Below are 17,401 nucleotides of genomic sequence, written 5' to 3' on the forward strand. Positions count from 1 at the left end.
GTTGGCTGGATGAGGGGAGAGTCGTGGATGTCATCTACCTTGACTTCAGCAAGGCTTTTGACACTGTCTCCCATGACATCCTCATTAGGAAGCTGAGGAAGTATGGGCTAGATGAGGTGACAGTGAGGTGGATTGAGAGTTGGCTGCGGGACAGAACTCAGAGGGTTGTGATCAGCGGCACAGAGTCTAGTTGGAGGCCTGTAACCAGTGGTGTACCCCAGGGGTCAACACTCAGTCCAATTTTGTTTAATATATTCATTAATGACCTGGATGAGGGGACAGAGTGTATCCTCAGCAAGTTCGCTGATGATACCAAACTGGGTGGGGTGGCTGACGCCCCAGAGGGCCGTGCTGCCATCCAGCATGACCTGGACAGGCTGGAGAGCTGCGCAGAGAAGAACCTAATGACGTTCAACAAAAGCAAGTGCAAGGTCCTGCACCTGGGGAGGAAGAATGCTAGGCACCAGTATAGGTTAGGGGCGGACCTGCTGGGAAGTAGCTCGGAGGAGAAGGATCCGGGGGTCTTAGTAGACAGTAAATTATCCATGAGCCAGCAATGTGCCCTTGTCGCCAAAAAGGCCAACGGAATCCTGGGCTGCATAGGGAAGAGTGTGGCCAGTAGGTCGAGGGAGGTCATTCTCCCCCTCTACTCTGCACTGGTGAGGCCACAACTGGAATATCGTGTCCAGTTTGGGGCTCCCCAGTTCAAGAGGGACAGGGAACTGCTGGAGCGAGTCCAGCGAAGGGCAACTAAGATGATTAAGGGCTTGGAGCATCTGCCTTATGAGGAAAGGTTGAGAGAGCTGGGACTCTTTAGCCTGGAGAAGAGAAGGCTGAGGGGAGACCTTATTACGGCGTACAAGTATCTCAAGGGTGGGTTGAAGGAGGATGGAGCCAGGCTCTTTTCAATGGTTCCAAGTGACAGGACGAGGGGTAATGGGCACAAGTTAGAACACAGGAAGTTCTGTTCAAATACACGGAAAAACTTCTTACAGTGAGGGTGACAGAGCACTGGCACAGACTGCCCAGGGAGGTTGTGGAGTCCCCTTCTCTGGAGACTTTCAAGACCTGCCTGGATGCAGTCCTGAGTAATGTGCTCTGGGCAATCCTGCTTTAGCAGGGGAGTTGGACTAGATGATCTCTAGACATCCCTTCCAACTCTGAAAATTCTGTGATTCTGTAAATTCTTCTTCATAGTTCAAAATTCAGCTTAGATTGCATCAAGTGAGATGTTTATAGGGGCAATGTGTTGCACACTGCAATTCTTATATTCCTTTGTTGATCCCCTAAAGACTTTGGCAAAAACACAGGTTCAAAACTGCTCAGGCAGGTAGCCAGTTTGCTGCAGAAATGTCAGTTTGTGCATACACACGTTCCAAACATTCATGGCCACTAACAGCATGTGCAAGCGTAAATTTAGAGTTTAAGAGTGTGTAAGATCTCAATGCATTCACTTCACAAAGAAATTCAGGATATGCAGTTTGAACAATGAGTGTTTCAAAGGTTAACCATTCTGTTAGACAGAAGTTATTTACTCTGTATATGTGGTGTGTACAGAGAGGACTCAATAAGGATAAACAATAAAGTGTACAGGAAAAGACGTTATTAAAGATCAGGCTTTTAAACTTTTACTAACATGACTGAAGACATTTACCAGAGAGTTGTGTTCTCTCTAGCCATTACATTCCTAGGAACTATTTCATGATATTTCGGGCAAGTGGAAGAAAGGAGACAAATATGAAGCTGGGAAGAAGTGTAATCTGGGTGTCAAGGTCTCAAAATCTGTTTTGATTTTGACCCAATAGTATTTTTAACGTGTAATGAATGTTTGCATGCTCATTCATAGAGAACAAGGCTTACTGTAAGTGTTGAAAAGCAGTGGGAGAAATCCTTTATTTTACTATAAGATCCGTTCCAACTTTCAGTAGGAATCAGTTGAGTTGCCTGCAATTTTGGATCATTTTCAAATATTCTTCCTTTGATGCACAAAAGTAACATTTCTCTAGGGCCAGAAACCCCTTTTTGGCTGTATCCATACTCCTGTTTAGCCAGGAGGCATGTAACAGAGGCTGTGAAGTTGAGTATCATTGGTTTTTAAGTAGTCTGAAGCAATTTACATACCATCTTCTTGGATGGTATTTCAGTGCACAGACTAATGTAAAAAAAAAAATAAAAGAAAAAAGAAAAAAATAACAGAAGATGCTCACAGCAAAAATCAAGACAAGCATTTGGGCTGAGCTTGCACCAGTGAGTCACATCCCTGTCAATGACAAAGAGAGCAGCCAGTGGTCTTTGGGAACACAACTGCCTGATGCGCCAAGGCCTGATGGGCACTGGGTTCTTCCCTATCAAGTCTGACACCAACTCTTGCTGCTGTCCCACACACAGACCAGCTGGAAAATAAGCTTTGGCAAAGCACAGACATCCACCTACCACTTGGAAAACAGGTAAGAACAGAAATAAAGCTGATTGCTCTAAGTCTGTGAAGGGTTGCAGCCAACACAGCCAGTAGCTGTTAAGCTAAGGATACACTTGTATGGATCTGTACATTTGTTCATTTGAGAAACTAAAGAACATTCATTCTCCCAATCAAAACATCCCTATTACACAGGAAAAGTGGGGTTATCTCTCATTAGAAATACATGATTCCCCCACCTGAAAGCTGGGTAGCACTGTCCTGCATACCTAGTGCAGAAGTTATCAAATGCAAGAGAAGTTCCGGATGTTTTACTGGATTTATTGGCCTGGTTTGGATATAAAATCGAAGTCTAGACACCACACAATTCAGATCTAGGACTGGTACAGTGTTCAAGAAGCAACAGGATCCAAATTAATTCACCTCTCATGTTAGAAACTCTCAAAACCAATTTATTTATTCAAACATTTACTTTCGTTATTGGTCGCAAAAAGATGCTGCTGTGTGACACTTTTTTTAAATTTGCCAAAGTGCAAGCAAGCACTTTTTCTGCCTTGATTCCAAAAGTTAAAAGATTTTAATTTTTTCAAAGGAAAAACTGCAAGTAACTTGGCCCAGCACTTGTTTATTCTTTATTTCAACTTCTGCTTTGTGCCTATAAAACTTGTTGAAACATGAAGATTTTATACACACAAAACTTCCAGTTCCTGATGGGACTGAACGGAAACTCTGATGACATAACTAGCAACCAGAACGCTGCAGCATCTCCCACAGGGGGTATTGCTGAGCTAGTGCAGCAAATGGAAAAGACAATCTTGCAGTGGTGCTCATGTCTGCATCTTGGTCACAGGAGGTGCTGGACACTCCTCAGAGATGCTGTATTGACTAGGAACACCCAGGCAGGAATGGGAGAAAAACCCAGAGAAGGCAATAAGCCAGGACGTTTGGGTGGCCAAAGGCAGAAAACTAGAAGGCCAAACACAAAAAATGAGATATACTGGAACCAAACCACAGAAGAACTCATAGGCAAAAAAAACCCTGGAGTTTAACTAGGTCAGATCACACAGTCCTTGATCAAAGAATATTTCCCACTGGCTGGTTAGGGCGGTTGCTCAACACTGTGGAGAAGACCGAGTACTGTCTTGCACAATGACGAGTAATTCTAGCTGATTAAAAAAGCATATCTGACAAGAACTCTGCCCAGTGTTTCTTGTCCCCAAGGACAACTGTAAGGAAATAAGGCGATTCTTGAAGCTACCAGAGGGATATGACTCACAAGCTTTGGGAACACATAATTTATTGTGCTCACCTCTGCAATAGCGTCCATCAGATGCTAACTGGAACCCTGGTTTACAAATGCATTTAAAACTGCCATCTTCATTGATGCACATCCCATTGAGGCACATGTTCCTTATGCTGCATTCATCCATATCTGAAAACGTACATAACAGACATAATGCTCAAATGTTTCAGACAAAGAACTCTTACTAGTTATAACCAAAAGATAAACCTTAATTTCTTTCTTAGTTGTCAGAGTTATACGATAATCAGAAACATATGATGGGACATACTGCACTGTCCTAGAGGATGTGTCAAAGCAATGACTCCATTTTTTCATAATGAATCATTAGCATATAAAGGTATGCATCCAAAAAGAGCAAAGAGAATGAAAAACAGATGAGAAACTGGACAGCTTAAGAACTGCCAGTTGGTAAAAAACGCAAAAACAGTGAGAAAGGCATGTAATTGAGGAGGGTTTGCAATCTTCATGTAAATAGAAGCTAGGTTAGAAGCAGTCTCCCATTTGTAATGGTAAATACGATTTTATGTTACTAAGAACACCTGAATGGGGAGCAGTGGACATTTGTGTTTGGAGTGAAAACTTTTGTAACCTCCACTGGCTGAGTCTAAGATTTATGATATGGGAGACTTCCCAGCACTGTGCTCAAGCACGCATTCTGTGGGCGCTTTCATCATCAACTTCCATGCAAAATAAAATCTACCCCTTCCCTGGATTCAGCACGACAGGTCACATAGGAGGGAACTTACTAATCAAAGCTTCATACTAGCATCATTCACCCTCTGAACTAACGGCATAGCATGAAGGATTCAAATAGGAAAAGGTGGAGGTCCCAGACACCGCTATTCTGAATCCTGCACAGTTACTCACACCGGGGGGGGAAGGCAAGTAAAGAGAATTTTGTGCTTTATTTGAGTAAGCTTTTATATCCTCTTAGTCTTTATTTTGTCCTGGCACAAATGAAATTAGTTTTGGACTTCACATCCAAGAAAATCAGCACTATTTACCAGTTTCATCTAAAGGACTGTACACAGTTACACTAAGGTATGGCACAATGCCATGGTCTATACTGATTAGTGTGTGTGCACATGTATTCCTAAGAATAAAACTCAATGCATTACAGTGCCAGAGATGAAACTGTTTCATAACTGGGTGCAACAGACATTCTGGCAACATATGCAATGGAATTAAAAATGCTTTACCAGACTGCCGATGTCCTGGTTCTTATTACTATTAGCACATGGTATTTGGTGGGAAAGGAAGAAATCAGAATCGAGGTTTTTTCCAAAATATATTCATTTCAAAATATATTCAGTCAATATAGTTCCATAATAAGATATTTAAAAAGCAGCTTTAGATACAGCTAAACTGTATCTAAAAAAGAGTCAGGAAAAACAAAGTCTTAAAATGTCTGTCTCTACCAAGGATTAACAGAATCACTACTAGCACATAAAATCACTGGATCATAATGACATTACAATATATTCGGAATCGTGCTATTTTCCTTAATATTGCAGCTGTCTTGGACAGAAATTACACTTCTAGACATGGTGTGTTTTCTTTTTACTTACAGGCTAAGTCGGACAAAAATAATTTATGATTTAAAAAAAAAAATCATGTATCTATCCCAACCAGGAATTTTGGCATTAAGTCTTTGAGCTGAATCACTGAGATAATATTCTGCCAAAAATGTTTCTAAGAACAGTGCTTGAAATTCCTTTAACGTATGAATAGATCATTGGGAACCCTCCCAAGGACCTTGGGAAGCATGATAAAGAACATTCTTCTTTTTCCCCCCTTTACTAAAGGTCTGGGAGGTAGGAACACATCAATTATGTTTACAAATTTTTCTTAAAACAGTTTTTATGGGTCAGACCAGACTGCATCTACATAAAACACATTGCTAGTCACCCAGTAAGATCCCATAAAGCAAGCTATTAAACACACAGTAAAATCAGGCAGCATGTGACTTGTGCTCCAGTTTAAAATGTACCACTCCCATCAAAGAAACTGCATTTTGCGATAGTGGTATGTACTATTTCTCCTGCTGGACAGACATCCCATTGAAGATTGCCAAGCCAAGGCTCCAGAACTGGCTGCAAAAGACAGTTTACTTGCCCTCCCAGATACAGCAAAAGGTATTTAGAAATTTGATTCCTTGTTCCTTCCCTTCCCCCCCAGCAGAAGTCCTTTTCTTTTTCATTGATAGGAATAACGCCTTGCGACTGTCATTACCAATATAGAGTAACTTCAGAAAAGTCTTACCTTCACAGTTTTTCCCATCAGCTGCTACTTGAAAGCCAGCATTACACACACAGTGAAAACTGCCATCTGTATTTATGCATCGTCCGTTATTACAGATACGACCATTCTGTAAACATTCGTCAATGTCTGAAAGTCAACCAAAAGGAAAAATAACATTTTGGTTTTTTTCTTATTTATACTCAAGAGGAATTCTTCCCATTTCTCCTTGCCCTAGGTTTTTAACCCTACATGGAAACCATAGTCACCTGAAAAATGATTTATTTTGATTTCCATAACTGAATGTTATGGGGGTGGAAAATGTTCATCAGCTTGAAATTTCAAGAATTGCTGTGAAAAAAAATCAGTGAACATTACCCTGCAGCTTGGTCCAACAAGAAGCAGACCCTTTCAATTTTTTTTTTGCATTTTTGTTCCTCATGAAAATATTTCTACTGAAGTTTAACTTAACAATAGCTAACTACTGAAGGAAAGACAGGGGAAGCTTGTCTTTTGCTGCTGCTGCTTTGTAAGATAACAGGAAAGATCGAGACTTTCCCATCTCAGAAGATATTTCTCCTGCTTATTTTGTATTTGAAACATCAGCTCCTCATTTCCCTCTCTCTGCAGGAGGTGCTTGGCAAGTGCTTTGGAGGACCTGAATAGTGATATCACACGAGGCTGGCAGCTCTCCCTCTCCTCCAAAGAAGGGGAGAGGAGATGCTGAGACAGACCGTCTAGACATTTTTCAGATTGCTCAGTGTTCTCCATCAAGGCCTGGACCATCTCCCAGAGATTCCTGCACACAAGGGACTCTGCTCACAGAGATCTCAACCAGCCCATGCAGACCTATCTATCATGCAACCACGCCATCTTCCTAAATATCCTGGGGGTGCCCTCCCCCAGGTCCTCTCTGCAGAAGTTGTGCTGCGCTTCAGGAAGAAGCGGAGCACAGGGTGTCCTCCCAAATGCCCCTGCTCTCTAGGCACCTATCTGAGGGCAAACTGATGTCTCTCGAAATTGTGAACCTGTATTTGCCTTCTTAGCAGCACAGTAGTTCTGGGAAGCTGCTAAGAAATCCCTGAAAGTAACTGTTTTGCAGTTACCAGGCCAGCAGAGGTAAGAGCTGCTCAAGTGGCAGCTCACTGCAGTGGCAGCTTGCAGCCCTCTTGACTTCCAGCAAAAGCGTACGGGCTTGATAAACCTCCCCTCATTTGATAAACAAGCATCATCTATCAACAATGCATAAAAGGGTGTTTTATCATAGAAGCATAGAGTTTTCTCTCTGTTCAGTCCCTTTCCCTACACTTTTGTGGCACTCAGTTGTACCTGAGCCTGGCTTCAGCTTTCTTCACCAGCTTTCTTTAGACAGGCAGAAATGCTACAGCATCTCGTGAGTTTTCTGGCCTTTTAGCCTTTAAAGTTCATTAGGATTTGTACTTTTACACATCTGATGTCATCTAAATCATGGTGCAGAAAATTAACACAGAATCTCATTGTTCTTTACGTACACACAGCTGACTGGAGACCCACCACTAGTTTATGTTACTTTTCTAATTTTCAAATTATGAAATAACATTGGGGATTATTTTTTTTCCCCCTCCTCCAAGAAACTTGCAAAAATCAAAGCTCCCCTCATACTGAAATGTCCATAATTGCCACCACCTCCATGTCAGGTCTGACCTCCTCCTCTCAGAAATGTCAGGTAGATTATAGTAAGCACTTAGCTATTAAAGCTTTGACTGCCATACATTCATAGCTAATCATCATAAGATTTCCCTTTTTTTTTTTAGGTCCATTTTACATCCCCTCTTCTGAAATTGAAAAGCATTTTCTGTTTTGATCAATAATCATAATGTGACAATTTTATTCATCTGTATCTCCAATTAACATATTCTTTCAGCCAAACTCCTACTAGAATTATAAGGGATCCTACTAACAGTTGAAACAGTAGCTTGCGATATAGGCTGCAATGTTTAACCAGTCATCAGACTCATCATGCAGGAAAAAACCCTCCCCTGGAATCTCAGAGCAAGGAAAGGATAAACACCTGGTCATTATGGAGGCTTCATTTTTCAAGAATGGACATAAGGAACACTTTTGCAAAAGCGTATCAGCACAGGCACATTTGTGTATGCAAAAAATAAAACCTCAACATACAAGTAGTAATGTGAAGTAATTTTACAGCACATGCTGATTTTGGCAAGTACCAGTGCTATATGCGTATTTTGCCAAGTGCACCCCACTAGCCTGTTTTTTCCTCCCTAAACTGGTCCTAAAAATTCGTTTAGAAAACAAAGATTCTGCACATCGTAGCATTTTCTGAACTGCCTGTCAAGCAAGCACAGTTCCCATAGACTGCAAAGGAACTGCTAAGTGACCACACTTTAATGCCATTAAGCTACTGGGCTTCTGACAACCATGTGTTTGTGTAATGAATCAGTCAAATTAAAAGCGTGTGACAAAAATGACTCATGAGTAAATTCATCACCGCTGAGACTCCACTTTAGCACTCCTTCACCACTAGTCAGCTGAACTATGAAGATGCTTCCGCAACATGTCTGTTTGGCAGCAACTAGGTCAAATACTCCCAGCAACATGCAGCAGTGGTGCTGGCTCTGCACGTCCTCCTGGATTGGAGTGAGCTTCTGCACCACAAATACCTTTCAGATTCACAAAGTGAAGGGAAAAAAAAAAAAAAATCACACACAAATACAGACAGCTTCTGTTTTTTTAGAAACTGTGCTTCAGAACAAGGGCATGCTCAGGGAACCCTCATTCGTGCAGAAAGCAAAACATGAAGACAAGCTGGGACTCCGAGCACTCAAACCTTCTGTTTCATTTCTTATGGAATATCAAAGCAGTCATTCATTCTCCTATCAGAATTATCTCATTATGACTTAACTATAAAGGATTGCATCCACCTTTACAGTCAAATTCCCACCCCAGAACATTTCGGGAGACACAGAACCCTGACAGTGGGCTGATCACTGAGGAGCTATGTGTTCACCACTCCCATAGGAAGACAGGATGAACCATCGGGACTATTGTTGAGCCTGGTCTTCAAAGTACCAATAATGGAGGTTCTACAGCTTCACCACCTAGACCTTCCCAGTGCTTCACTACTTTTCCATACATCATTTAAGTTTTCACTGCTGTAATTTATATTTAGTTCTCTCTCTGACAGTGGGCAGGGACAACACATGGGCACTGTACTCTTATATTTACCCAGTAGAAGACTTATCTTTCCCTCCACCTCTCTTAGTCTTTTAACAGTCTTTTATAGGTAAAGGGTTTCTCCAAAGAGGCGATGTTTAATTGTCCTTGAGATCCGCAAGAAGCAAAAGAAAAAGGATCTCAATAGTTTAAAAAAAAAAACCCAAACGAGTTTCTTCCACTTTGAAGCCACAAATGGTGCCAAGATACTTTCAGCACAAGACAAAATGTCTTTCTTCATAACCCAGTCTGTGAACAGCCATCTTAGGCAGGTTAATAATTTTTACTGCCATATCTGATTTATTTTTCTTTAAGAACCCTCCTATTTAACACGCCTGTTAAATTTTGCCTAAAAACTATTTTCTCTCCTGGTATGTATACAATAGCACAGAAATGGCTGTAAAACCATAATTTACCTCGGCACTCTGTTCTAGTTGCCGTGCTCTGATATCCTATACGACACTGGCATATGTAGGATCCCTGGGTGTTCACACAGTCTCCACTGATGCATGGATTCTTTTCACATTCATCAACATCTGCAAAACACAGACAACATGTTTTTATTAAGACATTGGTTGAAAGGTATTTGGGTCTGTAGGGGTATTTTAACATTTTGCAGTTGGAGAAACAGTGTGCTTCAGTCTGAAAGGAAGGGGGACACCACTGAATTCCCGGTAAAAGGATCCCATCTTCTAACCTAAAAAGGAGCTGGAAAAAAGGAGTACTCAACAAGACAAGATATTGTATGTGCAAGAGGTAGAGGCCTTAATCCCACACCTCCACATTCCCAGCCCCACAGGAGACAGATTTTGACAGAATCAAAATCTTGCATGTAAGAGACAGCTAATCCTTGCTCCTATCATCAAGCTCTGGCTGAGTTCCAAAATTAAAGGGCTCAAGAGCCCAACAAGATACTCCTGATGAGCTGAAAGAGGACTTGTAAATCTTAGTAAGCCCAAGATCATGACTGTTGGTTTGTTAGTTGTTTTTTTTTTTAACAATAGGTCATTTGCATACTGAAAGAGCTGGTAGCATTTGAAAGAGGTCATTTGCAATTCACTAATAAAGACATTATAGTCACAGGCTAGTAAAATAAGAAATCCTTCTGCATATTTTTGTGGCAAGTTACAAGATGTGTTAAATACTGTCTTAAAGGCAAAACTGCTGCAAAAATAAGTTTGCAGTTGAAAGCAATTACTTCTTGGAAGTCTATTTACTGGTTGTTTTTTTGGGGGGGGGGTTGTTTTATTTAAGAATGCAGAGTTGTTACATTGTGTGGAAAATTTTTTTTTTTTTCTTTAAAGCAAAATTCCCCTCTGTGATTTACAGCAGAAAACCACATACCAATGCATTCCCCTCTAACATCCAGTTGGAATCCTTTGTTGCACTCGCAGCGGTAGCTCCCAGGAGTGGGAATACAGCGCCCATTAAGGCAGAGATGTCGGAACAGTTGGCAATAGTCAGTGAAGTTCACCGGCAAGATCACTGAAATAACAGAGTTGGAAAAATATTTTAATAGTTCGTAATAATTTTTGGTAATCTGCAACTTGTGCAGCATTTTCCATCAAAAGTCAACTTTTACCTTCCATCGTAGTGTGAATTACACAGTAAAATCAGCATCAGGAGAGAGAAAATGGCACTTTGACTGTTAGGGATTTGTCTGAAAACAGCTAGCTACCACTGATTTTTTTTTTAATTGTGGCAAGTCTGATCTTGTTTTCCTCTTTGGCAGGACAAAAGAGGACCGACTCTGCTCATATCTAGTGGTAAAGTGGGTATGTGGCACTGCAGGGACTCTACTAAAAGCCTACAGTAGCAAAGAGCAGACAGACTGGTTCATTTCTTTGTTTTCTTACATAGCAGAGGGAGAGGAGGGCAGTGATAACCCTGGAAGGTACGCCGATACGGTCTTTGGCAGGCAGACGTGAGCTGGCTCTGTCCATGCTCCCAGCTGACCAGAAGCTGTGCGGCTATGTCAGTGCAGTGTCAGGCCTGAGTTAACATACATTGCCTCTTAGGCTTATTAGCTCAGCTTGGTGCTGAACCAAGACTAAATAGTTTCAGCTGGTGCCAGTGCAAGCAGAGCCTGGTTGCATCTGCACAGAGCATGGGCAAAATGAGCTTGTGTTTACTTGCAAAAGAGTGCGTGGCTCTGCCAAATGATTTCAGGTGGCACACGCCTACTGCAGACTATATGAGCACATAGTAAATTCCCTAAGCAATAAGGAATATATCAGTATTCTGCTCTGGCTTCCTCCTTGCTCTAGAGAAACTTAGCCTATCCATGTGTATCACTGAAACAGTTCTTTCTTCGCGTTGGGTCAGCCTCAGTGTCCAGCAGACTAGTATTTTGATCAACACATTTCCTACCTGGCCAAGCAAAAGTGAGGAAAACAACCTGAAAGAAGCTGCTTTCTCCCAGCCAAGCTCTTTAGTGTAAGTAACTATCATAACCTAGTGAAAGAGCTATTCAGGTTCCTCTATATTGACAGGCAGAAAAGCTCACAATAGCCTTAGAATAACAGTAATGTAACTACTATAATATACGGGCCTCTGTACAGAGAGTGATTTTTGAATCCTGTCTTAACAGGGACAACACTACCAATGAGATGCGGTTGCTGTAAAATACCTGGTAACCAAGCTACCAGGGACTGTGAAAGATATCCAGAGGCTATATGTTCACATAAAGTAAGTAAAACATACCAACAGGTGAAGCGAGCACCATTGCTCCTGAGAAACGCATGTTTTTAAAGAAGCTAAATGGAAATGGTGCAAGGAAAGGTTATTATTTCTTTCTTACCATGAGGTGGTGGAGCCCGAGATGGATAGACGATTTCTGGCTGTTGAGGAGGGTAAACACCAGGAAGGAGTGGTGGAGGGATGACCTCAGGACGGCTCGGAGGAAGCTCAGGTCTTGCTGGCAGCAAAGCAGCTACTGTGCACAGTTTGCGATACTCATCTGAAACATAAAAACATGAGTGCTGTTTTAGACTCTTGTAGCCTTTCCTTTTAACCCAACTCTCCCCCTTTTCGCAGTGTTTCAGATTAGCAGTAACAAACCTTAAATAATCTGGAAAATCTGAGCCTGTATGTTTTCTTCATAGTAACAAGCTTTGTCCTGTGAATTGAGTCATTAATCCATAGGAGGATATCAGTACTACTTGTCAGAAGACTGCTAGTAAAAAGATAACAGAACCGACATTCTGGATATGAAATCGAACAGTTAGGTGAGGACCTATCTTCATCTACTTAGTCTTCTTTCAGGCAAAATCTTTGATGAACTCAGTAGGAAGTTTACCTAAAGAAGGACTTCTGGACTTGATCCCAAGTTAATTTAATACAAAGCTTGCCACAGAGTTAGAAAAATACTGAACAGGGAAAAAAGCTCAGTTTCAACTGGATTTCTTAGAAGTTAACCTCCTAAAACAAAGAAATATAAATACAAGCAATGAGGCAAAACCAATTAGAGAATGAATACACTAACACTATTTTCCTGTGAAAATGAAGTTTGCCAATACAAGCAGAAACCAAATGAGGTGCAGTGAGTCTAAGGAGCGTAGACAAAGAGAAACCGAGTCAGATCCACACCAAGTTCTTTCTTCCCCAGACGATGGGAAAATGATCTATTTTGCTGTAAGCACAGTCTATGCTGAGTGTTATGCATCCTCCTACTGTTTATCTCTATTAGTGGCATCTGCCCTACTGCCCCACTTTTCCTCCGACTCTTTTGTCTTTGGGAAGTGTGGGTTTAGAACTTGTGATCCAAAGAATGCATGCAGAGTATCACAATTAAAGACCACATTTCCAGCTGACCTAATTCATGTCCACAATTGGTGTGTACACAAATAACTATTTGCGCAGCCAATCTCTTTGAACTTCAAAATTTTAAAGTTTATGGCACAGCAGGGGAGAGGAATTATATAATGAAAACAAGATGCTAGAAATGCATGAATTCCTGAAACAATATAAAAATGAGAACTGAAAAATAAATTCAGTGTTGGGAGAACTAAGCTGGATGTTTCAGCCTTCAACACTTTCATCTCACTTCTATTTCCACCTGGAAAACACATTAGAAGCTCTTCCCGAATCACTGAGGATTTGCTAAATAAACATGGTAGCCTGAAGTTCTGCTTTTCCTGATTATGATCTTTGCATTTGCTTTAATGCTCTTAGGTGATCAGTTTGTTTCATGTGTCACTGCATTTCCCTCTATTGTTCCTTAGAATGATTTTAGTCATTAAATAAATCCCTAGAAGATTTTATTGTATTATGTATTGTATTTTCTTTATTTGTGGTTTTTGCTAGCTTTCTATTTTTCCGATTCATATGTAAGCTGAATCTACTCTCAACCAGTGGTCTACCGGTGATAAAACAGAGACATCCAGAAGAAAGAGTGTCTGTGTATGTACAAACACAAATTCTAATATGCAAATATTTGCTAATGATGGTGGTTTTAATAGTCACTTCTCTAATCACACATGCTCTACAATCCACTGATCAGTCTTTGTGACAAAAACAATGCTGTATTTCTTTTTTACTCTAGTTTGCTAATACCCAATTATCCAAAACCAATCCACCAGGAGCCTAGGCTTTCAGTGCAAAAAGAAGTCACGCCCTTGGGGCTGCCCATCGGTTGAATGGAATTAGCACACATGAAGGGACTGCTGAGGTGAGAATTGAACACACAAACACACACACACACACACACACACACACGGCTGGACGCCTAAGATACCACTTTTCAAGTACTTATAGTGTCAATGGTAAACCCTGTCATTGCACATAAACAATTATTGCCGTGTTATGCAAAGAAATACAGTGCAAACCCTTTTATTGCAACTTTAATCTCCATGTATAATTTCTAGCAATAAACAGCCTGTTTTATAGTAACATCTGGGTCTGCTGCCCACATTGAAAATGCAACTGCTTGGTTACATTATGCATCCAGTGCTCCACTTTATATTGCAGTGAATTTCCATTTCAGAGTTAGAGAGACTTTGGGCCACTGACAGCTAAATTCCTCATCTTGCTTTCTCAGGATACATTAAGGAATAACTGAACTTGATTAAATAATGACAGCAATACCTTACATACTTGTAAGGCCTTTCAAAGAATTTCAGAACACTTTTTAAAAGGGTCGTTTATAGTCTCAATTTATATCGCAAGTCAGAGGGGAAAAAAAAAAGTTAAAAAAAAAATGTGGCACGTAACCATGATCTGGAAGACCTTGCAATGGATTTATGAGTCAGGAAGGCCTGTGCTCTAGCTCCTTCTCCACCATGTCTCAGTCTGTGGCTATGGCCAAATTACTTCACTTTTCCATCCAGTTTATTCACCAGTTAGATATGAATAATTAAAAAGTATGTAAAGCAAACAGGGACTTTTTTTAAGACTGAAAGCTTTCTCCTCATCTTCCTATTTCAGATGAGCATCAATAGATTATTTTGCTAGCATTATTCTAGCCAGTTTTGGACATTTATCATGTTTAAATATTATTAATGAGATAGTGACAGAAGCAGGAAGAGTCTTCCAAGAGTTCTGATCATAGATCTCTGCTTCATCATTACGCAGTTTCATTCAAAGGATTAAAAACAAGAGTAATAAACACTCCCATACATGACCTCTGACAATTTCCTCGGAGTTACACTGCTATAGTGTTATGACTCCCATTCCTCCCTAAACTCTGCACCTCTCAATCTCCCATCAATCCTTAAGTTTCCTGTATTCTTCTTTTCTAAAGCATTTCATTAGGTCTCCAGTCCTAAACAATTTCAAAAACATCTTTCCTCCACTCCCTCACACTTTGTTTCACAATCTGCTCACCATCTTCTCTAAATTCAAATCTCACATTATCTGGGGTCTCAATACACAGGGAGACAATAAAAGTACAGCATGTTTTGGTATCAGACAGAAATCATGTTCTGTCAAACTTCAGGAAATAAATGGCACCTCAAAGCTAGACGTAAGAGGAAGGAAACCCCAGTTTTCCAATGAGAATGAAACTACAGAGGGAAGAGGGATCTATAAGAAGGCTCCAGAGGAAGTAACTTGAGCCTGAAGAGGATGCTGAAAACAAAATATGAATCAGGTAAGTTTGGAATAACCAGGCTACAAAACATTAATTAGCAACAGATTAAATCCTTTGTTTATGTCTGCTTGCCCTAGCCTCCTGGGGGTCCTGAGCAACCCGCCATAGAAGGCTCTGCTTTGAGCAGGCGGTTTGGACTAAACAATCTCCCAAGGCTCCTCCAGCCTCAATTATTCTGTGTTAGTTCTTTGGTTAAAAGATTACTGATAAAAGAAAATCCCTGCCCAATTCAGTTTTCAACCATGCTCATGAGAATAGAGGTGGATTCATACCAGTGGATCGGATCGGGCACATTTCAGGAGCGGTGGCTGCACCAGAAGACCAGCATCGGCCGCTGTCACAGCAACACTGCATTTTGGACAAAGGCTGGGGGAGTTGACTGCCACAGCGCCCATTGGTCAGAGAAGAGAAGCAGTATCCAGGACGCACATCTACCAAGAGAAAGAAATGGATATGTAATCATCAGTCCAATGAGGAATGTGACTTTCACAAAAGGGAAAAGTCCTGTTTTTCTTGGTGGATTACATTATCGATGACATAGCATGTCCAACATTACAACAATCAGAAAACAAAAGGCAGAAAACCAGAAAAATCTAGATAATATTTGGGCTGCTTTGCTTCAGCTGTAACACCTCCTGTAAGAAAGCTGAAGTGAAATGTGGCACAGCAATGAATTAATGGAGGCAAAAATAGAATAGGAACTTGTATTCAGTATGTAATAAAATATGCCTCTGTGCTCCCAAAGAAAAATTGCAGTCATCTCTATTACAGGTAGTACCAGATCAATTCTGTCTAAGCTTTGATTTGAAAGCCACTGATGTACAGTAATAAACTCACAGCATTGCAGCTCTCAAAGCATTAATTCATTTTTCATTAGTCACGGCTTCCCCAGCTGAAGCATGTAGTGATTTGACAAGATATAGGCTTGCAGCAAGAAAGAGCAACACAGTTTTAACTGGTGCCATCACATTGTTTATGGAGATGTGCTGGCTTCCTGTCTGAAAAGGGTAAGCACGTGCTGTACAAAGAACGTCCTGTACCCAGATTTCATACATTCAATTCTAACAACATTGCACAGAGATCCCCCAGCTTAAAGAAGGGAGAGAAAATGTGGATGGGAGCAAAACAACAAAAAAAAAAAGTAAAAAAAAAAAAATCTTGTGATACAATCTGAAGCTCTGAGCAATTGCTTCACAATATGTCAGATCATGTCAAACTCAGTATAAGCTGTGGTGTGATTCGATGCTGCATGATAAACCAGACCAAGTTTGTTTCTAAAATACATGAACATTTGCTGTCAAAACGTAGAGGAAAAAGTTGCAGATATAACATTACAACAGCAGACACCATTCCCTAAAGAAACAGTATCTCAGTTATCCAGGGCATGATGGATTCATCTGTCTGGTAACAGTGCTTTCCAGAGTTTACTAGCTATTCTAGCGGATATAAAAAAAAGCAGGGAAGTTTCTTATTATTTTAAGGAAATTGATATATAGTGATATGTTGGGAGAGCCTGCGATGGTTCTGCCTTTTATTAGCTGGAACCCTGAACACGGATATTACTGGCAGTACAGCTGAAAGAGTCAGTTGACCTTTGCTTCCAAACTTTAGTTAGTTCACTTGTATTATCATATAACGGAAATCCGAAATGAAGAAAAAAAAAAAAGCTCAGTTCTATTACTGGTTCTCCATTTTGTCCTGGTACGCACCTAAACTACCAAACACATACACTCCTTAATCTACCCTTTTAAAAATCAAGTAAAACTCTGAAGCAAACTGTTCCCTGCTGCATCTGTTATAATTTTGGTCTTCATATGGGGTGGAGAGATATGCTTGGTGTGATGGTGGCATGGATGGTAAGGAAGTCCTCTAGCAGACCCTATCATCATCCTCTGTAATTCATCCTTCTCAGTTTTTGTAAGTACCAAGTTTTGAAACATTTAAAAGTGATAATGGGCAGAATTGGAAGAAGGATCTACACAGACCCTGTACAAGCACACAAGGTGTCCTAAAAAGGTAAGCACACAGCAAACATCTTTGTCTTCCTACAGCTTACCCAAAAGCCACATCAGTTTCAGAAAAAGACAGCAGGTTTGTGAGAAAAATGCCAAATCTTTCCATATTCCTAATCAGAAGTTAC

At 40.7% G+C, this 17,401-nt stretch overlaps 1 protein-coding gene across 1 annotated transcript in view; it reads right to left on the reverse strand.

The window, feature by feature from the left end:
• FBN1 (fibrillin 1) overlaps positions 1-17,401 on the reverse strand; it is a 160,386-nt gene that overhangs the window by 77,916 nt on the left and 65,069 nt on the right. The window contains exons 10-15 of the mRNA XM_082488735.1: positions 15,534-15,692; positions 11,974-12,132; positions 10,518-10,658; positions 9,590-9,709; positions 5,982-6,107; positions 3,726-3,848 (exon numbers count right to left, since the gene is read on the reverse strand). Coding sequence (XP_082344861.1) covers positions 3,726-3,848; positions 5,982-6,107; positions 9,590-9,709; positions 10,518-10,658; positions 11,974-12,132; positions 15,534-15,692 — 828 coding nt within the window. The remainder of the gene's footprint in view (positions 1-3,725; positions 3,849-5,981; positions 6,108-9,589; positions 9,710-10,517; positions 10,659-11,973; positions 12,133-15,533; positions 15,693-17,401) is intronic.

Source organism: Vanellus vanellus, assembly GCF_965231255.1.
Source record: "Vanellus vanellus genome assembly, chromosome: 11".
Classification (NCBI taxonomy): domain Eukaryota; kingdom Metazoa; phylum Chordata; class Aves; order Charadriiformes; family Charadriidae; genus Vanellus; species Vanellus vanellus.